We start from the raw sequence: 19,498 nt of genomic DNA, 5'->3' as shown, positions 1-19,498 counted from the left end.
TTTTTTTTTCCCCCCCCCCCCCCCCCTCGCTCTCTCTTTCTCTCTCAGCCCAAACTATTTTCTGAATCCCTCGTGGTCTTCGTCTAATTCCGTTTAACCGAGGCGCTGGTATGGCAGTACACATTGCCAAGAGACATTGCACGCACACAAAACGCACACATGAGTGTTACCTGCGTATTCCGACGCGCAGCTGCGACCTTCGACGCCCTTGTCGTCGTAGCGGCGTACCGGAGCGACGTCTCGCTCACTTTAACATGAGAATTCGCATCTTGTCGTCGACGTAGACGTCGTCGTTGTCGTCGTTGTCGTCGGTAGTCGTACGCTTTCTGTCTCACACCAGCCGACTCTGCCTTTGACTTTTCGTGGACGTGCGCGACCTTTTTCATAATTTGTCTGTTCCTCGTGCACTCGAAAAGTGCGCCATCATTATCGTCATCAAGATCATCATCTTCATCATCATCTTGAGCGAAACCAACAACATTGCGGAGATCCTCGGAGTCCTCGAGATCTCCGATTAACCATTCAGGATTACTTGTGCTCGGCGTCCCTGACTTGTCGGCATCGGACAACCGTTCCTCGTACACTACGTGTCAAAGTGCCTCTACGGTGCGTGTCAATTATTCAATTTTTGTCACAAGTGTCATCATTTCTAACTGTGTCTATGTATTATTGTTTTATTCGTGCCTTATATACATTCTTTTCGCGCGTGTATAATATCACGTAGTCTCTTGGATGTTCCGTTTAACCGACCACTCTTCGTGCAGTTGAATGTTATTCTCTTGATTGTTTGGCGTAATTAAATAATTGAGCTATGCTCCCACCGGTGAGAAATATTGTTTTTAAAGTGTTATTATTTTACTAATTAATCTTAACCATTAATCAATAACCGGCATCCAGCTTGGCGTACCATTATTATTGCGGCAGCATTGTGCATTCAAAATTTTTTCTTACGATTGACGTTCCAGTATTTTTATCAAGTTGAGAAAAGAAAACACGTGGTAGGGTGCATACGGACGTAAATATAAATTATGCATCACCCGACTAAAATGAGTTTTGAAAATACTGTGAGCGAATATAATCACTTCCCAGCATAACAATAGTGCTTGGTGTCAGTTCTGATAATACCTTGTCTAATCTACAGCTATTCTCATTTGGTGCACCCTTGCACTCGAGATGTACATACGTTCATCGCATGATGCACTTTTCCAGCTTTACACATTAGCCGTGAATGCGAAGCTGCGAGTGTACGTGAATAAGGAAAGAAAATAATATGCACGACATCCCGTATATGTACATAAATCCAGCTACAACGCGGCATTGCACTTGATCCAGCAGACTTCTCGTTTATCGGCATCCTTTTTCTTGCTCCTTGTAAATAATTTCATAACGACGATCATCGACTGCCACCAAAATGATCAATACGTCGATCCATCCATTATTTCTTTTATTTACTAGAGAACAATGCGCGTCAATCACTGTTCAAATATCTGACTATACTTACATGTTGATAATATTGTTTAATGTGCATCATTTTTCATTCGATGACCTATCCTTAGACCGTTCTACTTTAAACGTTGCTTTGGACTCCCGTTGTATATAAGATAATCGGTCATTAATTTTATAAGACTATGGAATCCGTGTCTTCTGGTAATAACAACACGACTCGAACACGTGTAAAATAGTATAATTATCGAAGCATTAATTAATATTTATTATACGCTCGTTATTAGATAAAAATGACAAAATTTATCGTTTATCAAAATCGCATAACAAGCTGTAAAATAAATAACGTATGCGCAGCGTAATTTTTCTTTCGCTGCAAATGATCCAATGGACTCTTGTCTCTTTTAAAATCTCTATTGATAAGACACAGCCGATTGCCGTACGTTTATCATGGTATAATATAAAAAGTACTAGGTCGATATGAAAGAATTAACAAAACAATCTAAATCGTTTAACGACAACAACGATAATTGCGTGTCAGTCAATTGGGTCGTGCGCTAATTAACCCAACTAACAAGGCAACGTGCGTTTGTATTTATAATATGTTAGACATTTAAACACGTGCTGCCTATAATTTCGTCACCAGAATAATAAATCATTGTATCCTCTCGTCAATTGTGCAGACGCCACGGCGCTCGTCAATCATTAAAACTTCGAAGTTTCATGATCCTTCGAAGGTCACCTTGTATACATGTATACGCAGGTCTGCGCATGCGCATATCGAATATCACTATAGGACTTATAACTAACCTGAAATGACCTCAGGTTATCACGGGGTCAACCGGTAGTCCCGCTAAGAGTAAAAGAAGAAAAGCAATACGGGAAGGAGTAACGACAATGACCAATTACTCTCCCTTCTATCTCAATTGGACGGTTAGACTCTTATCTTCCTTTCGTGGCACTCTTACAGTCCTCGACAATGTCACCTTCAGCTTTGAATTTCACTAGTGATTACCAAGCCGATATTAATAAATTTGAGAATAGAGTCTCTCATTACAACCAGGGAAAATTCCGTTGGATTTATTTATTCGTTTCTTTCTTTCATATCGTTGCCGCTAGATACCGTTGGTGGGAAATTCAGAATGACAAATGACAATTCTCCTTTGTTAACTCTTTGCGGCTTTATCAATGTTTTGAAAGCTGTAATCTAGCAACGCGCGCGGAATGCAATGCTTTTGAAACTAGAGCGGGCAGACGCCTTGAAGAATTGGCCGAAACTATTTCCAGCCATTGCGCCTGCCAAGGAGCGAATTGAGGTGCCTCGTACTCTGGTACAGACTGTAGATAAGTTAATTCTAGGTATATTATTGGGATGTATGTACATATATATGTAAGATTTATTACTACCATCGCGATGCACGACTATGGTGATTGGCCACAGCTTCTTTCTCTGCTTTTATTTCTTCCCCTTCTTTCTCTTGCCTGGATCTATTTTTGACTGGACTTGCAAAAAGGTCGATGAGCAGGTTAGTTAGTTTGGTCATACAGTAAGTACAGTAGATCGTATGTTCCTGGTGACCGATATTCTCGAAAGTGATATTGACTGTTCCCAATTTTAGTGCAAGATCGATATACATCACATTTTACTTAGCGAATTCGATATTCTTTATTACGCGTTAATATTTCCGGATAAAATATCTTTTTATTTAGATCTTTCTACATCTTGCCGAATAAAATACAGGAATCTTTATTTTTGCATCAACCAATTCTTTTTGAACGGATCCTTTTCGTTGCGTCTTTGATACCCATTAAGCTTGGGATTGCTAAACTTACAAAATTTACCTGAAACTGAATGCCTACAAAGACAATTTTCATTAATTTCTTTCATCGTGCTGAAATTTCTCCAGGGTCGCGACAATGCAAAATAACTTGATGTATCCTAATGCAATTTTAATTTCCCAAAAATGTAGTGCAATTTCTAATTACCCTGGCTCCTTCTCTATCCGCAACACGTAGACAGGTTAATAACCTAACGTTGGCGCGCTCTTCTCCATGTCCCCCGGTGCGTTCAGAATATTCTCGCTGCAGTCTAACGAGACGTCTTCGTTCAAAACATTATTTCTCGAGGGCTCTAAAGTGGCACGTTAATCGTGCACCAGCAAAAAACTCTTAAAATCCGTATCATAATAAACAAATAGAAACAAAATAACATATTATCAGTTCCCTCTACTCGTACCAATTGCACCATACAGATCTGAAAGTGATTGTGTATGCATAATAGAAAACTTAAACATTAGCAGTTCAGCCAGTTACATGCTAAAATCACAGCGAATTTAGCTGTGCAAATTACCAAACTTGTTTTTCCTCTCGTTCTCTCTGTCCCTCTCTTTCTCATTTTAACCTCAAGGAATATTTCATTCACTTCCTTCTTGGCTATTTGCGATCAAACCGATCAATGGCTCTTTTATGTTTTTTCTCTCGCATGCATGCATAATTGCATATATGTAAGTACATATTTAACTTCAATCTTATGCAGTCGCTGCATCCGGTGAGTATTTCTGCAATTTGTTGCACGACGCGCCCACTTCCTCTTCTACGTTTTTGGCAGCGCCCAAGGTGCATCAACAATTCGTCATGTGACACACGTGCCCGAGACGGAGGGTGACTAGGCAATGAGAAACTAAAAGTCAAAAGGTTTTTGCACATGAGATTCGATCGTGAGGTTAAGCAAGAATTCACAGGGATACGTGTGGCTCTGGGCTCCATTGATACTTATGCAACTTAGACACAGTCGCGAGTGCATCGTATCCACACACGTGTCCAGAGACAGACTATCGTATACCGTAATAATATGCACGTCTACACGTCATACTATATGCAATATGCATATACTACAACTCCGAGCTTACCGATACTGTAACGTTCAATGACTCCTAGAAGAGCACGATCCTCTATGAATCTGCATCGTGTGGATAATTCGAATAAAAATAGTAGTAATCGACCGGACGGGGTTGCGAAAAAAAAATGTATAAACAGGTTATTTATAGATTTTGAAAATAGGTACAGAGCACAGTAAAAAGTGAGAATAAAATTGTACCAGTTGAAAATCCGGTTATATCGTCAGAAATATTTAGAGAGCTAAAATCGTACGCGTTCAATACAATCAATTGAAAAGTCACGCGATACGTATAAAACTTTCTTAAATGCAGCGACGTCAAGAACGGTTATGTCCATTGGTTGGAGCTTAGCAGGACATGCTAAAAACTGCCGGGGTCAGTAGGAGGAGTTACGAGCAGCTAGAAGGTGAGAAGTTACAAAGAAGGCAAGCAGAAAGTCAGAAGAAGCTGAGAAGGTGGCGAGTACTATTCGTTAAAGATGCCATGCGAGAATCGAAGAGCGGAGAAGGGACAAAGTAAAACGATAAATAAATATGCGCTTTTAAGATGCTTCGTATAGTTTACTGCAACCCGGCCGAGTGTTGGCGCTGGTGTAGCCTTCTGTACCGGGACTTTCGTAAACTATCACAGCTACACGACTCGGCGTATCGCGAGAGGCGAAAATAAACGCAAACTGTGGCGCGCATATTCAAACAGTCATGTATACGTGGAGGTGTTCACGCGTTACAAGTTTGTGAGTGAAGTGAAACGTCGAAGGCGTATCAAGTAGAACGAGTAAGAGAGTGACGAACGTATAAATTCTATCAATGTACGAGTATATGAGACTTTTGTCGACTTTATTCAAACGTACGAATTATCTTTATTGCCCTGGGAGTGCGATATAACACGTGGTGGTCATGTGATGAACTACCAGCAATGATATTCTTGGGTCATTACATACGTATCTCTAATACGGACATGATTTTCTTTTGCGAATCTATGAACGAGTTTTCTTTTAAATTTATCTCTGTTGATTCAATGTTTCTTTCCAGGCGTTTTACCAGGTGGCCAATTAGTTTTCACCGGGTCACGTGACGTACGTGGTGTGAATGTTTGACGGTGATTCGTCAGATAGGTTTAACGATATCGGATTGATGAGTTCAGTGGGTCTGAAGAGACATTTTTTTATTTTCTTTTATCTTATACTTTTTCAAAACTCCTTGGTTTGGATCTTTGCCAATTCTTAGGACTCGGATCGATCATTGTGGAAAAACTTATCAGTCGCAGAACCAGTGGTTGCTATGCGATATGGTAGGGGACTTACTCCAGTCACCTAACACGGACCAGTCTGAACTCCAGTACGTTCCTGCCGGTCGTCGTACGTGCATACATGTTAACCCGGCTTGTCTTTAAGTTTAACGAATTCTGCTGTTTTTATTTACCTTTTCGTTCTGATTGTGAGAATTGCCTGAGACGCAAATAACGAGTACTAACAGACTGCGGGGATTTGCGCTTGTTGTTGTGTTTTTGAGTAAATTTTGACTGCTGGCGAATTTTGCAAAAATATATTTTCTTCTACAGGTGGAACGAGGTAGGGTCGAGGATCTTCGTACGAGAAATCAAATGCGATAATCAATCTCGAGTGGCATTGCTATCAGAGGATTTCTGTCCGTATCTTTTTTTTATACGTGTTAATAAAAAAATACTAATTTTTATAACGACAATTTTAACGTTCATTACTTAGTTACTCAAGTGTACGGTACTCTACTATCTTATTCAACCGGTTTTCGATAGAAAAATTCTTTAGTGACGATTGAGAATACTATCGGTTACACAAGTGTGAATTCGTGTACATGGTGATATTTTTGTGATTTGTGCTTATAGACTTTTATAAAATGATGCAGTGGTACGGAAAGTCACTGTTGGTGTTATTGGTTCGTGAATCAGTTGGCTAGTGTTAAACACTGTACAGTTTCATTAATATAAATATTTTACATTATCGATTGACAATGAGAATGATACAAATGAAAGGTGCCAGCATGAATTTCACTGAGGAATCTGATTCTAGACAGATGAACGGTCATACTACGGTAAATATTTAAATTTATATAAACTTTAAAAAAATTTGGAAACAAGCTTTTAAATTCTAGTATAAATATTTTTAAACCCACATCATTCATATGTCAAACACTAGTTATCTGTATCGCTGAGAAGATATTTAAAAATAATTTTGTTAATCCAAACAAATTATCGTTAACTTTTATCAGCACCGCGCGAATGCATAGACTGAATGAAAAGACGACACTGCGTACGCCGTTGAAGAATACCAGATCAAGATTCCTATCCGGGCCACCTTGACACCGAAATGCAAATGTGAATGATAATCAGTGTACTCTTGTAATGCAAAAGAATCGCTCTAAATATACATATAAAAATATAACACACTGAAATAATGTCCATAAAATCGTCAATACTTTTCTTTAACAATTGATTAACAATTAAATAGTAATTTTAATAATTTCATTCCTCGTGACCTAATCGGCACCCTGCTTGGGCAGCCCTGGCTGTTTTATCAAGTGAGACTTGAAAAACATTAGCACAATGATGACCCTGTTATTATGCACTGTACATTAAATCCACCTCTGTCCCTCTCTTCCTCGTCAATGATCGCCAGACGTTTTGTCATGATGTTTCATGAAAATACGACTGCAGCCGAACGGATCGTTCTGAGCCGATTTTATTATCAATATCGTATACATATATGTATACATATATGCCAGACGAATTCTAATGAGTAAACATTCCGTCGACATCCTTGAGATGAACATCTTTCTTTCAACGTCGTTTCTTTTTTTCTTCTTCTTCTTCCTCGTCCTTACTTTCCTCTTCCTCTTATTCTGTCATGTAAATAAAACGTGAATCCACACACCCGCTTTCGGATTGATATTACTAAACAGTCATACCTGAGCCTAAGTCATACCAGGATCCATATGCTAATTACGCAACGGCGATAACTATGATTACATAACGAAAAAAATGGTAAAATTTCAAAAGCAAGAATTATAAATTAAATTGTTAGCAATGAATTTAAATAAATTAAATTTTTTTTTTATAATAATTTTCAACGACTGCAATTTTTATTATGACAATTTTATTTCATTATGTCAGTTTAACCTTCGCGTTCGTCCTTCTCTGCGCTTTATCTTTAAGAAGAAAATATCTACGAAGTTTCGGAATTGTTATACTCGTTATAAATGTCAGGCTAAATTTATTATTTTACGTTATCCTCGAAGGCTGTATCATTTCTCAATGCACCTATGTACTTGGTAACCACGATTGGACCAGGGTACTGCGAGTCAATACCTGTGCGCTGGTTACTCTGGTATCTCTATGAGCTATAAAAAGCAAACAGTGTACTTGACTCGTATTATTAATCTAGCATACGTAATCGTATCTCCTAATCGTGAATTCCACCGGGACCATCCTCCGTTATTAAATTCGCAACACGAGAGCTCTGCGAATACAGGCCTTTAAATTTTTCTATGCAACGACTTCATGCATTTGTCAAGCTGTATCGAAAAGACTATCTCGACAGTCTGTCGAAGTCCTGGTAATTAGTTATTAATTAACAGATAGCACGCGGATTATTTATCAGCAGACACTGATAACGTTTGGAATGTCTTTACGTTTGGTAGTAATACCTTGCGAAGGTCACGGAAAGTTATGGAGCCATCTGTGAATTTGCAGTGCGACGCTGGATTACGTTGCTACGGCGAATAAAATTACGTTTTCAATTCATCATTACGAAAGATCAAGTTTAATAATTTGTTGTGCTTTGGATTAATAATCTACTTTAACCCATGCTATTTATGTCACTTTTTCTTTTCCTTTACGTGATATTAGTATCATTTCTTTCGCACGTGCGATTAAGCACGCAATGTCTGTTATCTGTCTAAGCGCCATCGCTGATAAGACGTTATAGTAAGTCTAATCAGAAATAGTGCAAGTTCATTGAACGATATACACCAATGATGGTAATTGATTAATTTAATGCACGAACTTTTATTAATTTTCTTTTTTATCTTATCTAATTTTCAAACCCGTCGCAAATTAGCATTAAGTCATTAGTCATTGTGTAATTGGTTACGTAGCTCTTCGTATCTTGAGTTTATGATGTTTGTCGTTGTGACTATTATGGTTGAGGATTCGTGACCCTAGACTATCGTGTTGACCTTAAGATTTCACGACTGGTAATATCGTCTAGTAAGAATCTAGCTACCAAAACATTATCAGTGAGACAAAAGTGTTATCTTGACAACGATAACGCATGTTATATATAGAACAATTTTTCGTACCAATTGGATTGTTAATGATTATTCATGACACTTTACTATATTTAGCCGATTTAGATTTTATTATTAGTCACTGATCTCTTAGATTAATGATCTTCATTTTCCCTCTGATTTATCTCATTGTGAATGTATGATGAAATGTTATAGTATGAAAAATTGCATGTTATGAATCTGTAATTCGAACTGTATGAAAAATCATTAAGTTGTATCTTACGTTGTACTACACGTTTATCGAGTAATCATCCTAGTATACCGATTTTGACAATCAAATCTACGAAATAATGATCTTTCCAATGTTGATAAGATCCATCAATCTTTTTGAAGTTACAATTATCAAGAAAGTAAATGCGATAAGGACTGGTCAATGATTTTGCGTGTCCAACGAACCGAAGCCAGTCGTACCAGAAGGCGCAGACGTAGCTGTTTCAATGACTATTTTTACATTTGGATTAATTTAACCATCCTCCAACGCGTCATGCCACTCGACTCTGTTTCTGGACTCGGGTCACTCGGTGTATATTGAACAGACCGTTTTGAGAAGAACGGGACACTGCAAGATTAAACCATAGGGTCTTAATTAGTAAAGTTAGAATTAATTAGTCAGACGATCAGTCCTTCGTTATAGTTAATCACGATGAGCCTAACCTGATCTAAATCAATCCTACTCTACATTAATCTGACTTAACCCAAATTTGACTTTCATTTTGAGTTTATTTGTCGTTCCAGGATACCGAAAGGCACTTGGATCATACGGAGGTATCCTCGAGCACCAGGATAACCGAGGATTCGCCAGGCGCGACCACGGGGTCCGCAATCATAGCCATGGACTCGGCCGGAAGCAGCGGGTCCCGTGGCGGAACGTCAGGGGACTCATCGTGCGGCCTTGTCAGTTCCTTATTCCCCAGTAGCTGTCGAGGACGGGCGGAGGCATTCGCCCGTCGACTTCATCACCGGTTAACGTCGCTTGGCGGTGATCAGGATTCAGAAAGTCATGAAAGTCCCGGTAGAAATCTCGGTAAAGCTTCGGAAACATCGTGGCTTCAACCTGCTCATGGTGGATCTTCAAACAAACCAAATCACGTGCACGAACGACAACCAAGACAAAGTTCAGACTCCGACCTATATTTTGATTTTGACATAGACATCGACGACGACGTTCCAGGATCGCCCGCTGAAGAAGCCACGGACGCCGAGCTTGCTGAACTACTCGTAAATCCTAAAACACTTAAAGATAATCATCACGAGGCCTGCCATTGCTCCTCCAATATCAGAACACCGATGGAACCTCAACATCAGGATTCCGAGTCTGGCTGTGTTTTCTCATCGCCCGCCACTGGAACGTCGCCTGATAGTGATTCTGAAGTCTATTTTGATCCTGAATCATCAGAGACCGATAAAAATACTACAAATGGATTCTTCGATCCTATCACGGCTTCGGACAGCGACACTTCAAATTTTTCAAATGGTGAACTCGCAGCTAAGATTTCAACACACAGGCGCTCTTCACCCAGGCCGGAAGAGAAGTGTCGTGACATTGATCAGGAGACTTCCGAATCAAGTGAGTCTGTTGATAACGACAAGAGACTCATAGACAAGGTCGATAAGGATTCTATTAAAAATATAATCTGTAGCTCATGCGAAGATTCTCTCAATGGTAAAAGCTCTCTAGATACAACGTCGCCGAGTCATGAGTCATTATGGAGCACTTTTGACGATAGCACTTTATCATTACAGGACGACAGTCCTTCCAGGATCAGTAATATTAATAGTGTATCTTTGAGACCACAACATGTTCCTAAGTCGCATTCCGATTCTGAGATACCACTCAATAGGTACAGAATAGATGGTGGGCCTAGAAAAGACCCCTTCGTCGAGGTTGATGAAGTCGATTTTCATAACCGTATCGGTAACGGCCAAAAACCGAGTAACGATACTGATAATGTAAGCGGCGTTATTAAACACGAAGACTTGCAAGAGATGGCCAAGAAGGATGAACAAGTTTGCGAGTCCTTGGCTAACCTTAAGGACATCATCACCACGAATCTTCAGGTACCACATACCGATGACCCTGGAACGAGCGATACCGATACCGATCACTCCACTTACAGTAGCACCATCAATATACCTGGTGCTCTCACTTTGGAGTATCCTTCGGGTACGCGAGTTCAGTGTAGTGACACTGTGAAAAATGAGGTCAAACTGCAAATCAAAGATGGCGAGGTGCTCAACGGTACCGAAGAATCCAAGATGATACAGTTGCTGAAGAGACTCGGTACCTCACCCAATCCAGATGAGGATAATAACGATATATGCAAAGAGGATAAAGATTTGGAGGATGACTATGATCGACCTCAGCGAGTGAGAAGGTGCTCATCCTTGAAAACAGGAAAGACACCGCCTGGTACACCTGGTCACAAGAAAATTGTCAGATTTGCCGACGTCCTGGGTCTTGATCTGGCCGACGTAAGGACGTTCCTGGACGAGATACCCAAGATACCGAATTCGGCGTACTCCGACCTGATCTACGACGACACCCTGCTCAAGGAACCAGTCAAGAACAGTATGTGGACGTCGTGCTACCAGGAACCACATAGGGGTACCTCGGTTAAAAACAAATCCGATCGCACCTTGGTCACACTTTTCCAACAACCCGGTGGCCTCCCGAATTTTCTGGACCTGGTGCGCGAGCGTCAGGTCTGTCTTGAGAACGTCGTTGTCCAGGACCCTACGAACCTCTGTCTCCAGGGTACCGTACGCGTGCGTAACCTTGATTTTCACAAATCCGTGCATATTCGTTACACCCTCAACTCCTGGTTGAACTTCAGTGACCTTCAGGCGACCTACGTGCCTAACTCCTGCGACGGCTTTAGCGACAAGTTCGCTTTTATCCTATACTGTCATACACTTAAGATCGGTCAGCGATTGGAATTCGCGGTTAGATTCCAGTGCAAGGGTGCTCAGTATTGGGACAACAATGGCGGCGTCAATTATTGTTTTCAATGTCTACCCATCGCGCCTAACGTTGGTTACATACCGATTACCAATGCCGAGTCTAATGATGCTGATTGGTCCCCAACGTTTTACTGATCTGTGTCTCGTGGATATTCGTTGGGCTGATCAATGTTTTTTCTTCTTTGGCACTTAGAAAAAAACCCGGTTGTATCCATCTTACGTGGTTTGACCTTATTGTTCTGTTTATTTCCATCTTGAGAACGTGAACCGTTATCGTGACGTTGTTCAATTCATATTCGCAACGTGCTACCACCAAAAAAGATTAATTTTATTAAATGGACCGTTTGAACTTTTAAATAACTGATTTTAATTTAGGCTTGTTTGCGTATCGATTTTAAATTAATCGCTTTGAATTCTGCGACCGGTTACGTTTCCACGGTTATCATCGTTCTGTGATGAAAATTAATTATAAAACTAATCAATTTGTACATTTTATCTATTTCTTGTCAAATTTGTTGGACCTCTTTTTTAAGAAGATCCTACGACTTCCTATTATGATTGAAAACGATCGATTTACTTAACTACAATAACAGACTGAATGCAGAACCTTTTAATGACTGTTAACGAGCACCTTGTTGTTGAACTGCGCTGAAAATAAATATTACATGGCAACGTAAAAAATAAATATTTTTTATCGATTAGTGATCTATGTACTACCTATGGCGATCGGTTAAGTATTCGATCGCAACTTTCAATGAAAAACTTGTCCAGCGTAAATTTTCGCGAAAATCGAAATGATATATGATATATATATATTTTTTCCATATATATACATATATATATATAGATATATATATATATATGTCAGCCATACTAGTTATAACATATATATGATATATATTATATACACACCCGTACAGTATATATTAATTCTATCTTTCGTTATAGAGATAGATTAAAAAAGAAAATGGGTAATGAAGATAATTGAGTGAACCAAAATGTTATAATGAAAAGATGAGCTATATGTAGATCTATTTACAGATTTCTATTCTGCTTGAGGATCGAGTCAATGACTGTTACACTGTATCGTTAAGCGCTGATTCACGATTACTATAAGGATCATGACGATGATACCAGTGAGAGACAGTCGTGATATAAATTTGAAAATGTGATCCTTACCGTGAGAAAATAAAAACTAATTATTGATACACGCTCGCAGTTAAAGTATACGATTTTTTTTATATGCATTACCATTCGCTCACTCTTCTCGTATCTAGTCATTTAGAGATTTCAAGAAAAAAGGATTAAGCTAGTCTCTAAAAAGAAAAGGCGTCTCGTTTATCCTTAAATCCTCAATGTCTGTCTTTACACGGTAAGCACCACGTGGTTGATGAGAAAAATCGGCTGTGAAAAGATATTAAGAAAGTAAGCAGAAAATAAAAATCGGTGCGAGTCCCGTCCGATGATTGGAGCACCGGTGCACCGATTGATTGAAGTGACCCGCAAAAAAAATTCGATTATTTTATCAATTCGTATAATTAATATAACCATAGCAGTTAGATGATATTTTGACTTTTATTGTTTTCATTGTAACTTGCTGTTTTTTAAATTTAGAATTTTATAGCTATTTCACAAAAAGGAATATACTCCTCCCCCTCCCTAGATAGTCCTCCCTCTCGTTTTGTCGCCGGTTATCCCGTAAAATGTCCTTTTTCCTTCTATAATTTTCTTTCGGTTTCCCTTAACGTGTAAGTAAATTAAGGATAGACTATTTTCTATGAAATAAGAAAAAAAAAAAGATAATTTTCTCTCCTTATCTAGCCCTTGGTCGATTCTCTTTTGTCCATTACTTTCTCTAGCTGTCTGTTCTTTTCTCAAAAGATTTGATAGACTGTCGCACATGTATTTTAGACGTTTCGCGCAATGTGTATAAGATAACGATTAACGAGAATTGGTATTCTGAATGAAAGAAAGAAAAAAGAAAAATAGGGATTAATAATGAATGTCAAAGAAAACGGTGAAGAACAAAACTACGAATAACAATGTACCTGAAGTCCAACAATAGTTTCTATCCGATCCGAGAAAAATCGAGTCGCGCAAGATGGTCCCGCAAATGTTAAAAAATAATTAAAAAATGTCTCCCCCGATTGTAAAAAAAGTGGAGATTATAATAAAAATAACTACGTGAAAATACATGTCATCTTAATTATAAAAAAAGAAATCTGCTTGACGTTTGTTATTTACTTAGATAACGGGGGTACCTAACGGTCTAATGAATAGATAATGAAAAATATTTTTAAAAAACAACCGTGACAATACTGCCAAAGATCACACACACTGACTGACCTTTTGACTTTATATTTTTCGTATGTCTCCCGTTATTAAATCCGTTATTAAAAACTTATTGTACGAGCGTCATGTACGGAAGGCTGATAACGATAATAAATGAAAAAGATCAATTTATTTTTGTTTTTCATTCGGCTACTACGAATCTGTCATATAAATTTCGTCGATTTATCAATCGACTTATCTTTTGGTAAAATAATGGATGAAAATAGAGAAAGAAAGAATGACCGATCGGTGCAATAGTACCTTTAAGAATCCGTTAATCACTTCTCTACATATGGATCGAATACGGCGAGAACGTGAACGAACAAAACATGAATTGTAAATATTACACAAAATATCGACACACAGAGTCACATATGTATTTAAAGTGGATATGTAACATGTGTGCATACACAATATTTAGGTATGCGAAGAGAATAGAACGTATATGTATAACGAGTATATATGTAATGTAAAAGCACAGAAGCAATAAATTTGTAATTCATATATATAAAATATACATATATAATAACTATATATATGTATATAGTGTATATGTACATATATATTACGATCATAAAATGAGAATACATAAACTAACCTAGAGTCAGCTAATGACTTAACGATTATTGTCAAGATCAATTAAAAAAAAACAGTTTATTGTTTTACATAATCAATGTCTGTTTTCCATTTTCCCTATTACAGCACAGTCAAAGATCAATCGACTGACTCATAACCGGCACGATTAACTTCCACATACGTATACTTTTATTTACTTTCGATCTGCTTTTGGTAAACAAGAGTAATTTAAGAATTAAAAAAAAAGATGATGTTCATTAAGCGAGATTTATATAATTTTGCGATAACGTCGCGGTCGTTTTTCCCTATAATTACATGTCGACCTTGGTATATCAACTTTAATCGTGGCTGACCTCTGAACCTTCGATTCGATTCGTAAGCCGCAGTACGTAATATGAACTCCTATCGATATCACGGTATTAAATAGAGGATCAAAATTTTACGCTATTTTCAGATTTTTTGTTTATTATTTATTTAGCAACTCTTCGTAAACGGCTCGTCCGATTAGGCAGTGCCAGTTATATATAATACATTTTTTCAATACTATTTCATGACCCTATACGTATATGCATTATACGTACGTTAAATTTACTTTCGACACTGAGTGCCAGCCTGGGAATCGTTCCAAAAATTCCGATTTGCGCGCACGCTGTTTTTCAGTGAAGGAACTGTCAGTGATGTTGTTGCAAGTTTATTGATAGTTTATCGTGATCGTGATATATATTTTTTTATTTCAACACATTGGGAAACACTCGGGCGCCATGAGTATCTATATCACTTTCTACTTAGTGCGAACTTCGAATGTGTATTTTCTTACTTAGCAAGGCACGAAGATAATTGATTAACGCAGATTGGTCCGATGATTATCATAGAAGGGTGGAGATGAAATTTTCTAAGTAACACACATTTCTCATTACTGATCTATATTTCCATGTCCTTATTTCAAGTCTTTATTTTTATAGCTTTCTTTTGTATTGACGTAGAATTTCTACGTGCATTGGCCAGCGTGTCTACAGATATGTATTACTCCGACCTCTCGTTGTATCGCTCGACACAAAAAACTAGCCAATATTTTTATATTCACTGAATTTTGATTTATCACAAGTTTCTCCTTCGTCATTTTCATTATGTTCCTTATCTTTCGTTTAGGAATGCACGTCAGCGATAAACATGTATATAGCGACATGTACATCAGTGACAGACACGAGGAAGCTTTGATCTCTGTGATTCACTTTGAAATTCAATAAAGTAGAATGGAACAGGTTAAATTTATGTATGGACTAAGATTCAATTACATCTAGGTAAATCACATCGTATCAAACATTCTTCACGGCAGTACGAGCATCGATCAAATTTCAATTAATATTCAATTCCCAAGGATAATCAGATTTTTCTAAGTTTCATCATACTGGTATCACAAATTATTGCGAATATCGAAATTTCGATCGGTCGACAACCTCAAAGCTCTCAACTGATTGTGAAGTCTTTGACGGCAGAATTGATAGAATTCAACCTCCCTAGTGAAATTTGCTCTGACGAGTTCCTTGACCTCTTCGCTGACAGGTGGTTTGAAGAAATTCCGATTGATCCTGGTGAAGGAATTTACTTGATCTGTAGTAAAAAAAAAAAAAAACCAGGTAAGAAAACAATGAGAATATTATATGAAGAAACGTATGAAAAATATATTAAAAATTCATATACCCCAGTAGACGTCGGTGGCTCCTTGAAAAAATGCTGGTATATAATTTTCAAGCACGGTCAAAGTCGTGTTAACATCCTCGAGGACACCGACAACTGCATAATGTTTTTCCACAGCAAGCTTAGCCCTCTCCAGTGCTCCCACCGTGTTGAACGGACTAACGAAATTAATTAGAAATAAAAAAAATATTTTTTTCTAAAATGTCAAATAAAAATTGTCTACTCGCAATTTTGAAAACTTACGTGCACTTTTCACTGTGTCCACAGAAAAATAAAGTTTGACGACGATGGTCCCCTATTCCTTCGTGTACCTCGCCTTCCAAATAACGACATTCACGATCGCCTTTGAGCACGCAAGTCTCGAAGTCCTTTTTCAGCCAATTGGGATCCGGAAGTGGTAAGTCCGGAAATATCTGTTTCCGTTCAACGTAATACCAGGGAGCACGCACGTAATAGTACCAGGAGATTACACGTTCCACGGGATCTCTCACCAGGTTGACGTAAATCGGATCAGGTAAATTAAATCTGCAAGGTCATATAAACGTCAACCATATGATTTAAAATATCTTCAAGAAATCTCTAAATAGTACGTATTTACGAACTCCGAGAAGTTGGTGAAGCACACGTGTTTTATGTAGACAGACGGCTCCACGAAACTGTTTACCAGAGTAGCTAGTTGTATCTATAAAAAAAAAATGAAATTATTTTTCAAGAATTTTCATATTTTGAAAAAAAAAAGGAAATAATTGAACTGGTATATAACTCTACCTGTTCTATCGGTGCCAGGCGTATAGTCTCCACTCTCTGTACACGATCTCGATTGAATGAAAATCCATTCCTCATGGACAATCTTCTCAGCAATTCCATAAACGTCTGCGAGCCCACTTTGGGCACGCGATTGAAGAAGAGCACCTGCTTGCCAGCGCGTTTTGTGTTGTTTAGCGCGTCTACGTCGAGAAGTCCATCCTCTTCGGGATACTGTAAGAAGAGAAGCTGCGCGTTACATAATGCATTTCTGGTTTTGCTATTTGACGTCGGGTCGGCTGGTTGATCGTAATTTTTTTTTTCTTAAACTTTCCAATCTAGTTTTCATTTACTTCCGAGTACATCCGAGAGTACGGGGACAGGCGTTTCCCTGGAAATCCTGTATAGTACGTTCCTACGTATGTATATGCATAAGTAAATATAAGCACGTGTGCAGTCACGATGGTAAGATCGCGTGACATATAATGCTCGAGTGCACTTTTAGAAATTACAACGTATATTAAAAGACAGCATTGTTCTTCTGTTTTGAGTCGTAAAATTTTTAAGAATTTTTTTTCGATTCTTCGCAAACTCGTAAATCTTCGTCTCGTACGCCTAACGGACACTATTAGTTCACGTTACCGACCTTTATTGATCATGAAAATATATGTATAACCTATTTATCCACAACGCGCTACGCCGTTACGTTTGTATACATCGTATGCATCGTGTGGAGTAGCGAGGACTGAGAGTGCGTGCATAGAAAAAAAGTGCACTCTTGCATGCAAGAAACTGCAACGTAGTATTAAAAGAGTTTTCCAAGCATCGCTTCGCTCTTTTTTGCTTTCAGTGGCCGTTATTTTTCTTCCATTGTTTTGGCGAAAAATAATTGTCAGTATTTCAAAAATAAAGCAAGGCATTTACGTCGCAAGCTCTACGTAACTCAAGATAATCTTTATATAGATATAGATACATATTGATAGTGCGGTCAGTCCTTCGTCGTAATTTTGCTAGGTAATTTTTTTTAAAATCAATTTTTTATTTCTCATCCAGCTCTTACGCAATTGCATCGGAGAGGTCAGCTGCAATGTCGGTTAACCGATTTTGCGGCGAATCAATTTCAATACCGCATTCGATCCGCGTTGGATTTTCAAAAATGACGAATCGATATCCACGCGTCGATCGATTCATAGATAACAGATCTAGCGTAACGTAATATTTATTTAACACATAATAAAATAATCTGACCTCCTCCGTGGTTGTGGTGGTGGTAGTGCGATGCACGTTCTGATAATGCACCGGTCCGCTGGATGCAAATTCACCGCGAACGGATATCTGCACTCCTTCTGAAAAAAAGAGCAAAGAAGTGAAAAACGTACAAATTTACAGTGCAAGGAGAAACAGTAATGATGAGTCAACCGCGTGATCGGTAAGATTGGAGCGATTTGTGCCGTGCCGAGGATCTTTCTCAGAAAGCCATTTCTCCAAGCCTTTTACTACGGAAACGCTCTCCAATCGTATCTCAGCTCAAGGAACAATGTCACGGAACAAGTTTTGCACTTTACGGCTTAATAATCTTTTATTACTTTTTTTCTTCTTATCCTTCCATTTCAGCACATTGACAGTTACGTTACTTTACTGACAATGAGTATCGGTTCTCATCGCGTTGCGATACATAGAGTCGGAGGACTTGATTAAATGATAGCTATTAAAGTAGCATTGGTACACTCGATATTACAGAGGGAACATGAATCACGCCTAACTCAAATTACAGTCTTGCTTACAATATTCTCCTATTACTTTCTCAAGACCCAGTTGCAATCAATTCGAATGCACTTTCGTCATTGCGCAGTCAACGTACTCACCGGTTTAAAAAACACAAATTCATTTCATTTTCTCTGGTATGTCTGGTCTGTTAAGAAAGAAGACCTAGTCCAACCTGTTGAGATATATAAAATCAATCTCAATTCCGAATAGAACAAAGACGTGTTTTCATATGCCGGTAAAATCATAGCTTTCGACTCTCCCTGATATTCGTTTTGAAACGTTCACGAATCATGAGACTCAAAGTGAAGAACTCGATAGGAAGCATCCCATATAAATTTGCCCTTAAGTGCAGTTGGTATCTTCCTTTGTGAATTCCAGCAGTGCTGACCACTTTGACCTCTCCTGAGATCTCCCCCCTGACATCTCATTCCCATGCTGCCCACCCCTCTTGTTCCGTAAGAAGACCCACTATCAAGTTAGCTCCATAAGTTTGCCGCTGGAGCAGCATACGAGGCGCCGTTATTATTGGCTCAAAAACCGAGTTGCAAGTGCAACGACCTTCCTGAAGTGAGGTGCACACCAGTCGAATGCTCTTGAACCGAGAGATCGAGCGAAGGTAGGTGAGTATGGTGCTGTAAATGCGTGCCCCGGTTTATCGGACTTACGCCCTTTTTCCTTTCACTCGATTGGATCCCCAGTCGCGGGGACCCGCTGACCCAGAACTTGGGAAAGCGGCCTTACCGCCCCCCCCCCCCCCCC

General features: G+C 38.7%; 3 protein-coding genes across 10 annotated transcripts in view; 1 reads left to right on the top strand and 2 right to left on the bottom strand.

The window, feature by feature from the left end:
* The window catches only part of LOC107274400 (protein FAM69C), a 5,242-nt gene extending 4,834 nt beyond the window's left edge, over positions 1-408 (bottom strand). The window contains exon 1 of the mRNA XM_025091672.1: positions 171-408. Coding sequence (XP_024947440.1) covers positions 171-386 — 216 coding nt within the window. The 5' untranslated portion in view covers positions 387-408. The remainder of the gene's footprint in view (positions 1-170) is intronic.
* LOC107274398 (glycogen-binding subunit 76A) overlaps positions 1-14,624 on the top strand; it is a 15,345-nt gene extending 721 nt beyond the window's left edge. The window contains exons 1-3 of one of the 7 annotated variants that reach the window (XM_015753498.2): positions 474-606; positions 5,901-6,409; positions 9,398-14,624. In XM_015753498.2, coding sequence (XP_015608984.1) covers positions 6,329-6,409; positions 9,398-11,758 — 2,442 coding nt within the window. In that variant the 5' untranslated portion in view covers positions 474-606; positions 5,901-6,328 and the 3' untranslated portion in view covers positions 11,759-14,624. The other 6 variants (XM_015753500.2, XM_025091668.1, XM_015753502.2 and 3 more) reach the window with 6 other exon arrangements.
* A 353-nt stretch (positions 14,625-14,977) lies between these two features.
* The window catches only part of LOC107274401 (heparan sulfate 2-O-sulfotransferase pipe), a 10,737-nt gene continuing 6,216 nt past the window's right edge, over positions 14,978-19,498 (bottom strand). Inside the window, exons 3-8 of one of the 2 annotated variants that reach the window (XM_015753507.2) lie at positions 18,221-18,315; positions 16,997-17,206; positions 16,831-16,910; positions 16,472-16,753; positions 16,232-16,386; positions 14,978-16,141 (exon numbers count right to left, since the gene is read on the bottom strand). In XM_015753507.2, the coding sequence (XP_015608993.1) occupies positions 15,945-16,141; positions 16,232-16,386; positions 16,472-16,753; positions 16,831-16,910; positions 16,997-17,206; positions 18,221-18,315 (1,019 nt within the window). In that variant the 3' untranslated portion in view covers positions 14,978-15,944. Of the gene's footprint in view, positions 16,142-16,231; positions 16,387-16,471; positions 16,754-16,830; positions 16,911-16,996; positions 17,207-18,220; positions 18,319-19,498 lie in introns of both variants that reach the window. The other variant, XM_015753506.2, reaches the window with a different exon arrangement.

The sequence above is a fragment of the Cephus cinctus genome, unplaced genomic scaffold, assembly GCF_000341935.2.
Source record: "Cephus cinctus unplaced genomic scaffold, Ccin1 Ccin1_scaffold3082, whole genome shotgun sequence".
Taxonomy (NCBI): domain Eukaryota; kingdom Metazoa; phylum Arthropoda; class Insecta; order Hymenoptera; family Cephidae; genus Cephus; species Cephus cinctus.
The sequence above is the reverse complement of the archived record's forward strand: the minus strand, read 5'-3'. Positions and strand labels throughout refer to the sequence as shown.